The sequence below is a fragment of the Natator depressus genome, chromosome 14, assembly GCF_965152275.1.
Source record: "Natator depressus isolate rNatDep1 chromosome 14, rNatDep2.hap1, whole genome shotgun sequence".
In the NCBI taxonomy this organism is placed as follows: domain Eukaryota; kingdom Metazoa; phylum Chordata; order Testudines; family Cheloniidae; genus Natator; species Natator depressus.
In genome coordinates, this window is record NC_134247.1 from 7,277,292 (window position 1) to 7,295,249 (window position 17,958).

Here is a 17,958-nt window from a genome sequence, read left to right on the forward strand (position 1 = left end):
GGAATACTTTGAAAACTAAAATAATACAGGATTTATTGCAGTTCAATACTAAAGTTGAAAGGCATCTTTTAAGATTTAGGAAAAAACATTTGGAACAGCAAGCTTGCCACACATTTCCCTGTAAGCCTCTTCAAAGAGAAAAACATGTTTGGTTTTCAAAACAAAGATGGAAAAACACACATGAAAGAGTTAAGAACACTTAAGATTTTGAAATGGTAAACAGCTAAACTGAACCTTGACCGGAGTTCTTACTTTAATCTAACAAACCCAGTCAGCCAGCATGTTTGCTACAGAAACAAATGCTGAATAGTTTCAGGAAATTTAAGTATGGATATTCTTATCTAACATTGTGATTTGTAGTGAAGTACACTTTAAAATGCTGCTGGACTTGAAAACTGTTTGTCAGCATGAAAATTGAATTTATTTTTTGAAGTCACACCACCACTTGTAGTTCACTGTGGGAAAGTTTTTACAGTGGTGCTGCCCTCCAACACCACAATTTATACAGTAGGTATGTTTACAATAAGCAACAAAGAGAAACTAAGAAAACCAAACAAAAGAAAGGACATGGCTTGTACAGAAATGTTGAGTTTAACTGGAACAGAGAGACAAGAAGGAAGATCTGAGCCAAGTACCCAAGAAACGTCAGGTATACATTGCACTATTGCTGAAACCACCCAAGAATTCACCATAATTTTATCTAGTTTAAACCTGTAGGACAGCTATATTCCTTCTGGACAAAGATAGATAGATCTTTAATGCATAGATCTTCTTTGGCAGCCAGTCAATCCTGCCCCTCTATCACAGCCAGAAGAGCCTCTAGAGAAAGAAATACACAGTGCCCTTGTCCCCAAACTCCCAGGACTAAGCGCATTCAGCCCAAATTACCCCTTCTACAAGAGGGTGCAAGTGCAATGGACTTGAACGGAAACTGTGTCCACATTCGGCAGGGCTGACTTTGATCCACTGTTTCTACAGTCCTGCCCAGATGGAAAGCAAGAGATTATGGATCAGGTTTTACATAAGACTGGTTAGACTAAAGGTCCATCTAGCCCAGTATCCTGTCTTCCGACAGTGGCCAATGCCAGATACCCCAAAAGGAAGGAACAGAACAGGTATTAATCAAGTGATCCATCCCCTGTCGCCCATTCCCAGCTTCTGGCAAACAGAGGCTAGGGACACAATCCCTGCCAACCTGGCTGATAGCCTTGATGGACCTTTGGATGTTCAAAATTGATTTTGAGTGCCCAATTTCATACACCTTAAAGGGGCATAATTTTCAGAAAATGCAGAGCTCCCACTTCTGAGAATAAGGACACTTTCAGACTTCTCCATTTGGGCACTCAAAACCTGGGACAACCAAAACCACTACATATTTTGGAAAATCTTGGCCCAGATCTTTGAAAATATGAAGAAATATAAAATGTATTCAAGTAAAGAAATTATTAAACATTCGTCCAGCTATTACAGAATTTAATGGATGGTTCTCCTATCAGAGGACTTCATTTTACTGATCAGACTAGGCACTTTATAATGTGGGTTTACACATGCTGTAAAGCAGCAAGAACACTTCGTTTTAGATGTGTTTCCTGAAAGATTCAATGCATTAACATTTTTGCATAAATTTCAAAAGAAAATTATGTTAATCACTTAATTATAAGACCTATTGTACTCTATATACATAGTATAATAATTATATTTATAATTATTTCAAATATAAAACAATTAGACTAGTCCTCTACTCTAAATGCTGCCCCACCAGGAACACCGGTTTAATTATGAGCTCTATAAGCATTGTAGAGAAACACATTTATCCCCAGGAATAATGAAAAGCCTCACATCACTTTCCAGCTAATTACTTTGAGGAACCTAGGAAATAGTCTTGCTGGACTCACAAACAATTTATGTTTAGTTTCTTCAAGAAGAAAAAAAATTAAGCAGTGAATCCTAAGTCATTTTTCTATCCCTTTCTTCCAACGTCCAACCTAAGAAAATTTAATGTAAATCACTGACCAAAGAATTTGTTAGGCAGGAATCCTTTTTAATTCTTTATCATAAGAGAGTCTTCCACATGAGAAATTCTTTGGGATAAGACTTAAAATCAAGGTCCTGAGCACTTTTTATTAAACATCCCATGGCATAGCACTTTTGATAAAAGTTGGGAGTTAACCCATTTTTAGCTGGATAAATTCCAATGCAAAAAAAAAAAAAATCAAATCATACCTTGCCTCACTAAAATTCTCTTCCAATTTCAACTGGATACAATATTGGTGTGCATTTCCTTTCCTGAACTATTGTGTTGTATTTCCATCATACATTACAGAGCCACCATAGCATACTTTAGAATTGGCACCACTCAGTGGTAAATGAAATGCTATCTCAGGGATATGGTAAAGCCTATTTCAGTGTTTACAAATTGCCTTGCAGGCTCTGGATGAAAGATGTTACAAAAGTATCCACTTGTTAATATTAGTTCAGTTCTACTGTATAAATATTATTTCTCATATTGATGTTTTATTCTCCATATAGATTCTCTCACACAGGAATTCTTTTCACTCTAGAAAGTTAACCAACAACTTTGCTTACATCAGAGAAAAGCAATAAAATTTTTTCCAAAGGTAATATAAACAGTTACTTTATATAGCAAACTTCTTTTCCTTTAAATTAAATGTATTTTACTCTCAATCAGGAAGCAATTTTTCTAAAACAAAACTAAAAACAAGGTCTGATCATTCACAATTTATATTAAAAATTGAGATAGAATACCTACAGTCTTTAGGCTGCTGTATACTTTAGACTTAAAAAAATATTTTTAACAGATTCTAAAATAAGTTACACATGACAAAATGAGTTCCAAGTAGCTGCAACATAATTGGAGATTTGAACTCAACTAATCTTACAGAAGGAAAACTTTTTTCCTTCAAAACAGCAATACAGTAGATATTTTTTGTCTGCATTACTAATTCAACTTCAAGGCAGCAAAACTTAATCAAGGACAGTCATATCAATTTAGATAAAACTCAATGAAGGCTCAGAAAGAGACTATTATAATGTATTTAAAAGTCATTTTATATTAGTGTTCCATTTATGAAAGGCAAAATTTATCAAGATCAAAAGCCTACTTTTCAAATGTGTCCAAACATGACTAGAATCTAAAGAGCTAAAATAATATGTTGGATAGGGATATTCAAGTATGCTCTAAGACAAATGGGGCAATAGTGTCACTAGCAAGAAGCAGCAAAATGGTTAAGCTAAGCAATGTGACACTTTTTGATACAATAGACGTTTAAATATTTTTCTTGTAGAGGAAGACATTGTTGATATCATAAATATACTTTGAAGCTTTCATATCATAACACTTGTTAAGCATTAACCTCTCCATTTGGTTCAGAAATCATAAACACTGACTTCCCTAAACAAAGCATTTCATGATAGTTCTGATAAGAAGCAATATTCTGCAATAAAAACACATAACCACATGTTAAAAAATAAAAGTAGAGTCAATCAGGCCCAGGAATCAAAAACATACAAGACAATATTTGGAAGCAGTGTTAAATTTCAGATCTGACTTTTTAAATGTACAATTGCAAACACAATCTAAATTCCATATTCTTCCCTCATAACTAGACAAAACAACAAATAAAATGGCAAATCTGCTAGAACTGTACGAACAGTCAAACTCTAGATAAGAATTCAGACTACCAGTTTAGACATAACAGCCAGAAACAACTAGTTACAGGCACTTAGCAGCTCAGCATCAGGCCTTTATTTATTGCTCCTATATTTATACATACTGAGAACTTATATGTTGGTAAGACAGAGATGAGGATACTTTCCTTATCCTGTCAATAATTCCTCGTTGGGAAAATCAGCCCTCAGGCCCATTGTAAATGGACTCTCAGGAAACAGCTGCAACATATAGGACCATGTTCCTTCTCTGAAGCAAACCTCACACCACAGTGATCCATTTCTTTACAGTCTCAAGATTATTGCAAGATGTGCAACCTGGCGGTACTTTCAAAAATGGGTAGAATGCAAGCAACTTGGACATTTAATGGGGAAAGCTGTTAGACAGGCCACACCAGCACTGATTTTGCGCTCCATTCCTGCTTCCTATTCACTTTCTTGTGCAGTCTAAGGTGTTTGTTATGTTCTGCAAAACCATAAGTGGTCTGGGTTCCAGTTACTTAAGGGATAACCTCTGTGTGTGTGTGTGTGCGCGTGTGTCCTGAAATGGGAATTATTTTCTGGGTCATTCTCTTTGTCAGCTCATTAAGTTAAACTCTTCGTGGGAGGCAGCAGGGTGCTTTCTAACACCTCTGGAACCTATTCCTTCAAGTGGTTTGGCAGAGCCAAAGTGTAGTTAGATTCAGGGCACAGTGTAACATTTTGCTTGTTGGTGCCCAGATGGCACAGAGATGGCAGCAGTGGAAATAGGAATCTTTTCATTTCAATCCTCCCAAGAACTGAGCATGCTACTCTTGGAGGTCTCCTAGCCTGTGGAACAGAGAACATGCTCAGGATCAGAACTCTGATCGCTCAGTAGAATGCCACTAAACAAGCATGCTGGCCCTGGGTAGTAGCGTTTATACAAACACAGATGACTGGTAGTTACTCATTTGTAAATTGACCTGATAAAGGAAGAGTAATATTCAAACTTCTCTAAAAGAAATATCGAGCATAGGGAAATGAATTTCATAAAGCATTTGGAAGTATTTTCTATCAAGGTAATTTAAGGTGAAGGAGGATTTAGAATAGAAAATACACTATGTACACTAAAACGAAAGTTATTGTTTTTTTGGAAAGCTTCCAGTAGTCTCACTCTTCTTCTCAAGCTACAGTTGCAAGCCAAAACACATTGCCAGCTCTGGCAAGCCAATGATTTCTTGCTTTCCTCCCACCAGACATCTAAGAATACAAACTGGTGTCCATTATGCTTCCTGACTGCCACCTCATGAGAGCCATTTAAATCTGTTTTGGTACTGAAGTGCCATAAAGCACTCTTGACTTGTGGATCTATCTTAAAGAGAGACATTCAGAGAAAGATTATTTCAGAGGACATATAAATTTAAGCGCATTGAATATTGTAATATTTATTTATTTAGGCCCTACTTAAAAACCCCATAAGAATGAGAAAAAGCAAAGGCAGGCCGTTATCCACCTGTAACTTCTCAAATGTTTTACAGAGGAGTATTATGCTTTTGAGTAAAGAAAATGTATACAATCTTTCAAGAGCCAACCAAAGGGAAATGTTAGATTTCATGAATAAACAGAATAAGACTTGGATTGTATATAGAGCCTCATACTCAGGGTATCCTTAAAACATGTAATAAAAGAATGACAGGATACCAACAGTGCAATGGCTGTGTGGTCAAATTCCTCAACTTGTGAGTACCACACAATAGTTCTTTATTATCTGTATTTTTCTTTGAATAGAAATTGGGTATATTAGCCAGTTACGTCTTTGAAATCTCTTATTTCATGTACAGAGCCATAAGAGCTCAAAAGAAGGAAACTGCCTCATTCAAAAGATGACATTTCCAGTACTGCAGCGTCTTCTGTACTGACCCGCATGCCCTGACTGCATAAGAACAAATATGCTAATCTATTTGTGGAGAAATTAAATATGTTCTCATATATTAGAGTTGGAGAATGAGATGGTCTGTGCTTCATTATGTTGTTGTTGTGTTTTTGTCTTTTTGTTCACTCTTCTTATGCTGCCAGGGTTAGAAATGTTAGAAAGCCTGTATGAAACCATATGAAATAAGAAGTCTTTTAAATATCTTTTCTGAAACATGTATTATAATATTTAGCACTTCTACACACTTTATATTTTAAAAGCATTTTACATATATCAGATAATCCTCACAACAGCCCTGAACGGTAAATGTATTTAATTTAAGTTGTATATACAATATCTGCCACTATTATTTCCTTTTGATAAGTCCTAGAACAGTGGTCCCCAACCTTTCTTGTGGGAATAGCATATTGCAGAAGACAGAAAACTGCGGTGGGCGCCAGACACCCTGCCGCTGAAATGCCACTGCCGAGAAGTGGCAACGGCAAGAAGCGTCGCTGCCAAAATGCCGCTGGGAAACAGCAAAGCTTCTCGGCGGCATTTCAGCGGCGGGGTGTCCTGCAGGTGCACAAAAATGCCCCGGCGGCCACCCTGGCGCCCAAGGGCGCCACCGCGTCACGGGCGCCGCGTTGGGGACCCCTGTCCTAAACCAATAGTCCTCCCTTTTACACTCAGAATTCCAGAAATTCCTTTGCTTTGGTATCAATCTTATTGTCAGTGTTATAACTGAATCTGCAATTAGAAATTAGTTTGCATATCAAATTAAACAAACTTTCCAGGAAACATTCTGTCTTTAGCACTTCCAGTCCTTCAGTTAATACGAATTTCCACCTCCCCATCACAAAGAAAAGATTATTAAATTATATTCCTACAGGTTTACGTGAAGGGAATATTTAGTTTTGAATTTACAGTGGTGCCTAGAGGTTAAAAAAAAATGTATTAAAACTACATTCTGCCCCTAGTTAATATCAGAAAGTATGACTATAACTAGGGCTGTCAAGCGCTTTAAAAAATTAATTGCAATTAATCACACTGTTAAACAATAATGGGATACTATTTATTTAAATATTTTGGATGTTTTCTACATTTCAAATATATTGATTTCAATTACAACACAGAATACAAAGTGCTCACTTAATATTTATTTTTGATTACAAGTATTTGCGCTGTAAAAAAAACTACAAGTATTGTAGTGCAAGCTCTTTATCATGAAAGTTTAACTTACAAATGTAGAATTATGTACAAAATAAACCACATTCAAAAATAAAACAATGTAAAATTTTAGAGCCTGAAAGTCCACTCAGACCTACTTCTTGTTCAGACAATCACTCAGACAAACAAGTTTGTTTACATTTGCAGGATATAATGCTGCCCACTTCTTATTGACTATGTCACCTGAAAGTGAAAACAGGTGCTCTCATGGCACGGTCGTAGCCGGCGTCGCAAGGTATATACATGCCAAATGTGCTAAAGATTCAGATGTCCCTTCATGCTTCTACCACCATTCCAGGGCACATGCGTCCATGCTGATGATGAGTTCTACTCGATAACAATCCAAAGCAGTGTGGACCGATGCATGTTGATTTTCATTATCTGAGTCAGATGCCAATAGCAGAAGGTTGATTTTCTTTTTTGGTGGTTCGGGTTCTGTAGTTTCCGCATCAGAGTGTTGCTCTTTTAAGATTTCTGAAAACATGCTCCACATCCCATCCCAATCAGATTTTCAAAGGCACTTGAGATTCTTAAATCTTGGGTTGAGTGCTGTAGCTATCTTTAGAAATCTCACATTGGTACCTTCTTTGTGTTTTGTCAAATCTGCAGTGAAAGTGTTCTTAAAATGAATCATGTGTGCTGGGTCATCATCCGAGACTGCTATAACACGCAATATATGGCAGAACGCGGGTAAAACAGAGCACGGGATATACAATTCTCCCCCAAGGAGTTCAGTCACAAATTTAATTAACGCATTATTTTTTTTAATGGGTGTCATCAGCATGGAAATATGCCGTCTGGAATGCTGGCTGAAGCACAAAGGGCCAAACGAATGTTTACCATATCTGGCACATAAATACCTTGCAATGCCGGCTACTATAGTAGGAGCGTTGCCAGCAGATCGAGGGAAGTGATTATTTCCCTCTATCCGGCACTGGTAAGGCCACATCTGCAGTACTGCGTCCAGTTTTGGGCTCCCCACTACAGAAAGCATATGGACAAAATGGAGAGAGTCCAGCGGAGGGCAACGAAAATTATTAGGGGGCTGGGACACATGACTTATGAAGAGAGGCTGAGGAAACTGGGCTTATTTAGTCTGCAGAAGAGAAGAGTAAGGAGAGATTTTATAGCAGCCTTCAACTACCTGAAGGGGGGTTCCAAAGAGGATGCAGCTAGGCTGTTCTCAGTGGTGGCAGATGACAGAACAAGGAGCAATGGTCTCAAGTTGCAGTGGGGAAGGTCTAGGTTGGATATTAGGAAAAACTATTTCACTAGGAGGGTGGTGGAGCACTGGAACGGGTTACCTAGGGAATTGGTGGAATTTCCAACTTTAGAGGTTTTAAAGGGCCGGCTTGACAACGCCCTGCCTAGGATGATTTAGTTGGGGTTGGTCCTGCTTTGAGAAGGGGGCTGGACTAGATGACCTCCTGAGGTCTCTTCCAACCCTAATCTTCTATAATTCTAAGAGTTCAGCATTATCTCTTTGTAGGCTCTGAAGTTTTACATTGTTTTGTTTTTGTACTCTTTTTTAGTTCAATTACAACATAGAATACAATATATATGAAAATGTAGAAAAAATCCAAAATATTTAATAAATTTCAATTGGTATTCTATTGTTTAACAGTGCGGTTAAAATTACGATTAATCGTGATTAATTTTTTTGAGTTAATCACGTGAGTTAACTGCGATTGACATCCCTAATTATAACCTGTTAAACATCCAGAGACTGAAGTTCCCCAACTATTGGCTTAAAAGTGTATGTTTTCTAATCTAATCTAATCTAATCTATCTAGATAGTCATACAATGAACTTCTCAATAGTCTTCAAATGCCTGTTAAGTTCTTGTTATTGTTCCCTGCGAGGAATTTCTTGTATAGCATCAACTACTACTGAAAAGGCTGTATGGAAGTTTAGTATTCAGGTAATTTCATGGTGTGTAATTTGGAATCTTTTAAAAATGTATTTTTCAGAAAAGTCTTAAAATGGTAGAAATTAATCTTTTATCGCTGTATAAAAGTTGAGTTGCTCTCAGGGCCATGAAAGTGCATTTAGGATCCTTTCGTTGATATCCCTTTTAGATTTGGAACATGCAGACAGCTAGTGAACTGGCTCAAGGTCAAGTTTTTCCTCTTCTAGGAAGAAGAAAAGTGTGCAATTTGAATTTAGAATGTCAACAGGCACCAAAGCATGAGAGATAATACTGTGAAAAAGAAGCAAAAAAAGAGAAGTTCTCTGTTATCAGTAACATTTTTACTGAAGAGAACCATACATCATGAATGCAAAACACTGGCCAAGATTTTTATATCTTGGTTATGTCCATCCGTGCTGGACACAGCATAAGAAAAATAAGCAGCATTCAGACATTTGACCAAATGGAAGATAGACTAGAAAAATGTTATCTGAACCCAAATAAACAACATTTTAAACAAAGTGTTCAGGTTGAAAGTGCGTTTCAGCTGAATCCTTAAATGGGCCTTATTTTCAGAGGGTGCTTGGTACTTTATGAAAATCAAGCCCCTTTAAGGTGTTGTGGCAAAATACCTTGTTCGCCTCAGTAGGCTCAGTCCTTTTTAGCCTTGGAGACTCAGGTTTGGGGCAAGGCGAATCCTTATAGGTGGCACAGGGTCCTGCTACTCCTCTCCTCAATCAGTCCCTTGTGCTTGTTTTCCTTCCCTTCTGGGGAGCGAGTGCAGCCTCCCTACTGGGAAGTTTTGGTGTCTTGCTGCAAACAGCCTACTGGCAGCTTCCCTGCTCCTCTCACTCCGTCACCCTCCTCCTCCTTCCAGCCAGCCCAGGGTTTAAAAAGATCCCAAGTAGTTTGAGTCAGCTGAACCTAATTGGTTCCCTAGCAACCCCTTTTCCAGCTGAACCTTATTGCCCCCTGGTTATCTCTCCTCAGTGGATAGGGAGGGGCCTTTTAACCCCCTGAGACTAAATACTACCCCCTTTTGTAGCTGTTTGTCCTGGGTTTACCACAGTGTCTCAAGTTGGGCAGCCAAGAACAGACACCAAAAATCACCAGTCACTTCTGAACATCTTGGCCATAATTTTTTTACATGAGTAACGATCTGATGTTATAGTAATATTGGAAATGGATCTCTTAATAGGAAGCATATTGCCTGTGCCTCTGCCAGTCACTTGCACTTCAGTGTTCGCTCTCCCCTGTTCCCCTTTCATGCCCTTTTTCTATTCCCTAGCCCTCCGTGCACTTCTTCATCCCATCTCCATACATCCAACAGTCTCCCACTCCCTCCTCCATCACTTACCCAGTCATTCCCACACCTCTTGCTCAGCCTAGCCTGCTGTAGCAAAGCCTGGAGTCAGTGAAAGATCCATTTTATATTAGCAACTTTTGAATTTTTATACTTTTTTTTAAAATATTGCACTGTACACACCCAAACAGCTCTTATATCTTCGTTGTTCCTGAAATAATCCCAAACTCCTCAAAAAAAAAATTAGAATTGCAAATGGCACCCTGAGCAAGGCCAAACACATTTATAGCAGTTTTGAAGATACAAGTAAAAAAATATTAGAAAACTTTTTGAAAACTGAATGACAGAAAAATTCTTCAAACATTGTAACTATAACATTCCTTTCCCAATTTCTTCCACACTCTCCAGAAAACTCTACTCTGGGATGAGATAACACAGGAAATTTCAGGGGGATGGACTTCTTTTTTGGTAAAGTCATGGGTTTATATGAAGAAGCTTCAGTATTAAGTGTGGAGTGCCCATCACCACTCCAGAACACTGAACCCAATCCTCAAATCCTTACTCAGACAAAACCTATACACTAATTATACTTCTGTCCGATAAGTACCCAAACATTCTTCTGAGAATCTGTCTCCACAGAAATAAATACAAAGTGGAAAAACTGACAAAAAAAGGAGAGGGGGGGGGGGGGGAAACTATTCAAGTGGATGAAAACTGGATGATTCCAGATCCACTAGACTAGATCCATAATCCTAATCAAATTGGAGAAGGGTTAGACAAAATATCATGGGAGAATATTGCTATAAAGAGTAGGGACTTTATCCAATCCCTGCTGTTCAGGTACCATAGTGATGAGATAGTGAGGAGTGTAACTGAAGGAATGAAGAGAAAAAAAAACCTCAATATGGTAGCTATCTTAAATCAAAGTGGAATCTAAACTTGTTCAAGTGTAGAAAACTTGAATTCATTGCTAAAGATTAACAGAAAAAGATCAAACCTGATGTGCTAAATCTGTATGCGCACACAAATGTACAAAAAAATACAGAATATTTTAAGTACAATATTGAATTAATTTTAACAAACAACTCCTTTCATCCTATTTTTAAGAAATACATTAATTGTCTAATTGTATTTGCCTCATGTATATTGTAATGCCAAAAATACACAGCACGTTAAAAACTATTAAAAATATGTCTGTGTCCTAAGGAGAGATGACAGATTGAAAATATACTGGCTGGAATATTTTAAAGTGTTAATGTCCTATCTAAATGTTTTAAGCCCAGTTAAAGTCCTCCTAATGGTAAAAGTGGAAATAAAGCACAGAGCCCTATCATCTATTACTGCCAACATCCAATAAATACATATGCTGAGGTGGTCTGTGGAACTTGGTGGAGAGAGATCTCCATCTGGCCTCATTTTCAGAATGAAGTATTCTCTTTCACAGATTTCATTTATGTGATGAAAGATGATTTATCTCACAAGCTAAAGTAACGTCTGTCATCATTCAATGTTGTAACAAAGTACAGTATTTACAAATATGGTAGGAAGCCACGACTGAACAGGAATATCGGCCTCAATACTGCAGGCTGCTTTACAAGGGATTTATGCAAATCACTAGATTTACATCAAGGTAGAGGAGCTGAGCCTATGCCAGCTTCCCTTAAAAAAAAAAAATCTACAGAGGGGTGTTTTTTAATAGTTTCTTCTCTAAATGACATTTATTCGTGATTTATCATTCAAAGTGTCCAAGCTTCCAAGTTGTTTCCATCTCTAAAAGGAATGGCCAAGTTATTGTTTACTATTTCAAAAACTGAGACTAAAATTACCAGACAGCTTTCATTTGAAGCCAATAAATAAAATAAATAAATAAATAAATAAAATACACTGTCTATTTTACCCCAAGATTCCAACTATTGAGACGAGCTTCAAGATCACTGTCGTCCAAAGAAATGGTTTTTTTGTGTTGAACTTCCTGGAATATGAAAATGGAGATATTAGAAGAGCAGACAGATATACAATTTAAAGAGACTTTTAGTTTAACTATACTGCCCTCAAAGGAAAAATAAAATATGGTAACATATCAAAAAGAAGAGTTTTGGTCCCCCTTGAAAACTCACTTTCCCCTTTTGAAACCATCAGTCTGGAATTGGGCTGCTGCTGTTCTTGGCTTCAATTCAGGTAGCTCCACCACCTACCTGTTGCTAGATAATTTGTGCCTAATGCTGCTCCCTTTCCATATTCTCAAAATGTAACAAAACAACAAATATAACTGCATTACAAAAGCAGAAAGAACACACCCTCTCTCCCCCCACCCCGCCAAGCAGGTTTCCAGAGTGGAGACTAAAGCTGGCTGGGAATTTTTCAATACATTTTTTCTGTCAAATTAGCATTTTCTGTCAAAACTGAAACTTTTCATGGAAACTTATCCATTTTCACTCAACTTCTGTTGGGATGGTTTCTCAGGTCCAGAATGGAATTTTTAATCAACATCAGAGAGATAGCAAAAACCCATCCCAGAATAGCTAATAGCCTCGTGGTGAGGGACACACACCTGAAACAAGCAGGTTCAAGTCCCTGCTCTATCTGATTCAGAGCAGTGACTTGAACCTGAATCTTCCACATCCCAGGTGAATGCCCCAGTTACTGGGGTATTCCTATGCTGGGGTGTGTGAGTTTGTCTCTCACACTTTTCAGTAAAAGTTTCAAAAGGTCTCAGTTTCGTTCCATGGTGGAAGGGAAACAAAATGTCAGAACCTCAGAATTTTTCATGGAACATAATTTTTTTCCCTGTCTGCCTTAGTGATGATCTCCTTCACAGGGAGTGAATTTACAAGATGAGACCAAAATCCACCTTTCTGCAAGGAACTGAGGTATGCCTAGCAATACCCCAAAACAGAGCTAGGTGGGACTAACTGTGACGGGGAACAAGCACATTGACCAGCCACAAAGTAGAGGAAGACTGAAGATAGTGAACTGTAGTATAGAAGAGAGTGGTGATACTGGGCAGAGCAGCCAGGAACAGAGCCAAGAGGAGCAGCAGACCAGCTCCAGACCAGAAAAGCAGTTTCCAACACTGAGCAATGACTGGTGATTACTGTTGCTTTAGGCTACAAATGTCTTTCACAATGGGTTTCATTGTAGCACAACAGTAACTAATTATTTTATTTAATGCATTAAAAAGACTTCGAAAAAATTATTCCAGACATTTCTATTTCAGTTCTATAATAGAAGTTTAATTGTAGTAAACTACAGTAGTTAGAAAAACAATGCACGGAAGCACGAATTATGTCGTCTCATTTGGTTTTGTTAACTAGAAGTTTTTAAGATCGCATGCAAGCTTCTCTTTGTTCAAAAATCTGTTCTCATTCAGACACCATAACCATGTAGAGATGTGAGCTTTTAGTTCAAGGAATGAACACACAAGTAAACTCCCTGATTCCTCTACCTGGGACTGAATTATGCCAGAACATCTGCACATCATAGACAATAACATGCTGTTTGTTCGAGGCAGCCAAAACAACCAAACTGTTTGGCAAAGCTAAAAATAATTATTTTATTTATAGGCTTTTCTATGGCACTCATCACAGAGGTATCTGAAGGCTTGGCTACACAGAGCTTTAGTCACACAAGACAGGTCTAAATTCAGTCTGCACTAGCATGTTGCACACTGGCCCACATTCTGGCATGCACTAAAAGTTCCCTAGTGCACACTAACATAGTACTGTTTGAAACTGGACTACATTAACAGGCACCAAAGGAACTTTTAGTGCATACCAGCAGGGTCCACAAAGGCCAGTTAGCATGCAACATGTTAGCGCAGACTAAAATTTATACCACTTTTGTGGAAACTAAGGCACTGCGTAGACAACCCCGAGATAACGAAGGAAAGCAAAATGACATGGCGTGACTTGCCAAAAGTCACACAGGAAGCTGGTGGCACAGCTAGGCACAGGATCCAAACCTCCTAAATCCCAGCCCAGAGTCTTCAATGTAAGACCATCCTTTTCTTTTATAAAATAGTGTTTCATATTAAACACTTATGTTGCTTCAAATAAAGCAAATACTGGTCAATAAGACACTTTTTTAATGTGTCTAGCACCTCTACTAAATTGAAAAACATGTCAATTACATATGGAATATGATTTCACCTACAGTCTGGAGATATCACATTTATGAAGGGAAACAGCATACATATTGACAACTGTATAGTTTCTTAGCAAGAACTTTTGTTTTTAAATTGCTTGTAATTGACATATCATCAAATATTTAGGACTATAAAAGATTATATATAAAGTCTGTTTAGTCTCTTTCGCTAAGACACAGTGCTGGTTGTCTAATACTGGATAAAACAATCAGTCCAAAATTAAGTCCTTCAAAAGGTCAACTATCATTAAATGCAGCCAAAAAAGCCTCAACAGTTTTCTTTAATCTATTATTGAAAAATACAAGATGACATCAACAGCAGTTAATTTGCCAAATTGTTTAATGGGAACAATGCAGCTGACCAGCCTTGTTCTTCACTAAATCAGGGTCATCCACCTAGGACAAAGTGCAAGTGATCAGTGTGCATTTTTTTTCCTGCAACTGCACAGCACCGACTTTGGTGAGCTTCAGTCCTTCCCACTGCTGTTTGCTACATTTCTCTGTCCACACACAGGGATGACTTTTACAATTAGAAATGACAATTTTATGGGGCTACATGAAAATAATTCACTGAAACAAGATCAAGTTTATTACAAAAAAGTAAAAAAGTATCTTACAGGTGTCTGCACAGCACGGTTGTCCTCATCTGACCGGTGAGGTGGACTCATAGAATGTGACCTTAATGCTAGCTTCCCATTATACTTGTATCTTTCCCTGTCGTCACAAAACAGTAACAACCAGAATATAAAGAATTCACATCTAATACCATAGTGGACAGATATCTTGATCTCAAAATATTTTTAAAGTAATAGATACAAGAGAAAATACTATGTGAGGTTATACAGATTAAAAATAAATTGGTTTACCGAATAAGAGGGAAAATGGTGTTTTTGTAGCATCTAAATTGAAGCATTTTAAAAACAGTGGAATGAATGAATTTCTCAAATACTCTTCAAAAATAAATTCACAATATTTAACACATCATGTAATGCTATGTTATTGCAACATGTTTTCTTTGTTTTTCCTTGTTACATAAATATGGATGTTGGGTAATATGACAATTATTAATTTAGCTAGAATTTTATTCTTCACAATTGTGTACATTTTAATCCATTTACTCCTAAAGAAGATTTGCACTGGCTCAATACTGTTAGGTTTTATTTTGTCATATTAAAATATTGCATTTTCTAAAAATACCCAGATTTTGCTCCAGGGATAGTGTTTTTAACATCAGAAGACATAGCCTAAAGTTGGAGGGGAAAAAACTTATTTGGAAGTGAATTGTTGATAATATGGAACATCAGAACTCTAACATCATGCACACAACTTCAATTAGACTTGTGCTCCTAATTCTCCAGGTGCTTTTTGAAAATCCCACCCTAAACTGATAATTACATTGTGCATTGAAGATACCTATCGAATTCCTGCGTCTCTACATGTTATACAAAGTAATAACTTTGGAACAATTTCCTAAGTTCAAGGAAAAAAATAAGAAAAGGCTCCACATAATTAATGATGACTAAAACATTTATGGCAGTGGAATAATATTCAGAAACAGAAAGGCTATATTATGAAGCAGCTTGTACTATTGGTGAGATAATTTTCAATTGGTGTCACGAGTAGGGTCACAGTGATATGACAATTATCTTCCATTTATAGTACATTTCATCAGAAGGATCAAAGGGCTTGATAAAACTATACATAGAAATCACTTCATCCAACATGGAAGGGAAATTACACACCATCAGTTATTCTTCTTTGAAGGTATCATTTGATTGGATCCCTGCTCTTTGGTCTCAGATCTCTTACATGAGACAGGTTTGAGTTCTGCTAGTTCTTCAAGATTTTTAACTCCTTATGGCACTGGCAGTTCAGCTCTATTCAGAGCCCAACAGCTGGTAATTCAGTGCCTCAAGAACACCGTTTCAGTTCTTTGATGAGCAGGAAGCACAGAGTTCCCCAAACCCAAATGTTAAATGTGATAGCCGACAAAAGAATATTTATGCTGTTCAGACAACCACTTGGGACAGGGATGGGACACTCTGCCAGTGGGTTTCACAGATATTTGCTGACAGCAAAGGAATGGTGAGACTCAGAAGTCTTGGATTCTATTCCAGGCTCTGGAAGTCTTGTGGCACAGACTTTTCTACCTGCTATCAGTTACCCCTTTAGCTCATGTGGGAGAGGTATGTGTGGTGGAGCTAAAGATTCCAACCCTGCAGATTACCCATGTGGGTGTTAATATGATGCCACATGATGGAATTTGTATGTTCAGTTTCCTCTTTCAAAAACCTAGGAAATTACATACAAAAAAATGCTTTAAAAAGAATATTACTATGGTTGCAAAGTCAAGCACTCAAAAGCTAGGAAATGCCAGAATTAAGGTTGCCTGAAACTAAATATCTGATGAGAAGGGACATAAATGTGAAGACTAAATTCCAACTCTTAAAATCTCACATTTGGTCTGTGTTAAATTACAGCTATGGAAACACAGACATCCAAAATATTGACAATAAAGCAATTACAATCCTTAGAATTATGGGGTTATAGAAGAAGTCTGAAAAGATCATGGATAGATGAAGTAACCAACAAAAGGGTATTGGAGATGACTGGAACTCAGCAAACGCCAGTCAGAAATCTTATGAAAAGAAAGGTTCAATTTGCAGGGCAAATTTTAAGAAGTTCAGCAGTTGATACATGTTATGGGCACTGCAAGAGAAAGCGGACGACAGAAGAACACTAAGCAGAAAAAGATGATCTTGGTCAGATGAGGTGGTATAAATGATGGATCAAAAGGATTATTTATCCACAAATTGATTAGCAGAGGATCATACAGAATGGGCTACCATGGTTGCAAACCTCCAGTAATGGAGATGCCACATAAGAGGAAGAAGAGTGTAAGCTTAATTCAGCCCCCTATGTGTGTGCTTTATGATACAGTCTTTAATTACATGATCGCATACTAATTTTTCCACAGGACCCCTGCTTCATTCAGTGTGAATGATGTCCCTTCTCCGGAGCTGAATAAGGGCTGTCTTGTCTGTAGGATCCCTACCTGATTTGTTACAGAAGCTCGGAAGGTATGCAGTGAATGAGGCAAGCGTCTGCAGGAAGAGAAAGGGCAGTCTTATGATAAAGACAGTGGAATGCTGCCCTGGAGAACTGACTTCTTTTCTTGCTTCTGCCACAGAGTTCCTACATGATGCCAATCAAGTCACTTAAGACAAACTTTTCAGAGGTGGTCATTAATTGTGTATGCCTCACATACTGGATGCGCAACTTGACATCCTGCAATCTGATTGACAAAAGGGCCGAGCACTTGCAACTACAAATAAAGTCAATGGCAGCTACCCTCTGATCATATGAAGTGCTATATAATGCTAAGTACTCCGAAAAATTAGGTCCAAGGTGTCTTTTTACCTTAATATCTCTTATCCTCAGTTCTCCTTCTGTGAAATGGAGATAAACAATACCGCCTCATCTCACAGGGGTCTTGTGAAAACAGATTCAGTACTGTTTATGAAGCACTCAGATAATATAGTAGAGAATGCCACAGAAAAGTCCATGAGGAAATTAATAATTCTGTGTTCAGAGCACTCAATGAGGCAGGAGTCCTCTGGAAAAAAAATTGTATGTGTTAATTTAATTAAAACTATCACAATGTATATGCACAAGGGGGCTGAATTAAGGTTGCATGGCAGCTTAATTAACATTTGGGAAGTCTTCCGAGACCCTAAAATGAAACTGCTTGTGAAATTCTTCCCTCTCATCCTTCCCCCTCCCCCGCGGTTCAGAAGGCCTGTGCAACACTTA

General features: G+C 37.7%; 1 protein-coding gene across 4 annotated transcripts in view; it reads right to left on the bottom strand.

The window, feature by feature from the left end:
* The window catches only part of CEP112 (centrosomal protein 112), a 359,203-nt gene that overhangs the window by 322,428 nt on the left and 18,817 nt on the right, over positions 1–17,958 (bottom strand). For all 4 annotated transcript variants that reach the window (XR_012641956.1, XM_074972205.1, XM_074972202.1 and 1 more), the window contains exons 5-6: positions 14,763–14,859; positions 11,900–11,974 (exon numbers count right to left, since the gene is read on the bottom strand). Coding sequence is in view for 3 of the 4 variants with exons in the window: in XM_074972205.1 (XP_074828306.1) it covers positions 11,900–11,974; positions 14,763–14,859 (172 nt within the window). In the remaining variant the exon portion in view is untranslated. The remainder of the gene's footprint in view (positions 1–11,899; positions 11,975–14,762; positions 14,860–17,958) is intronic.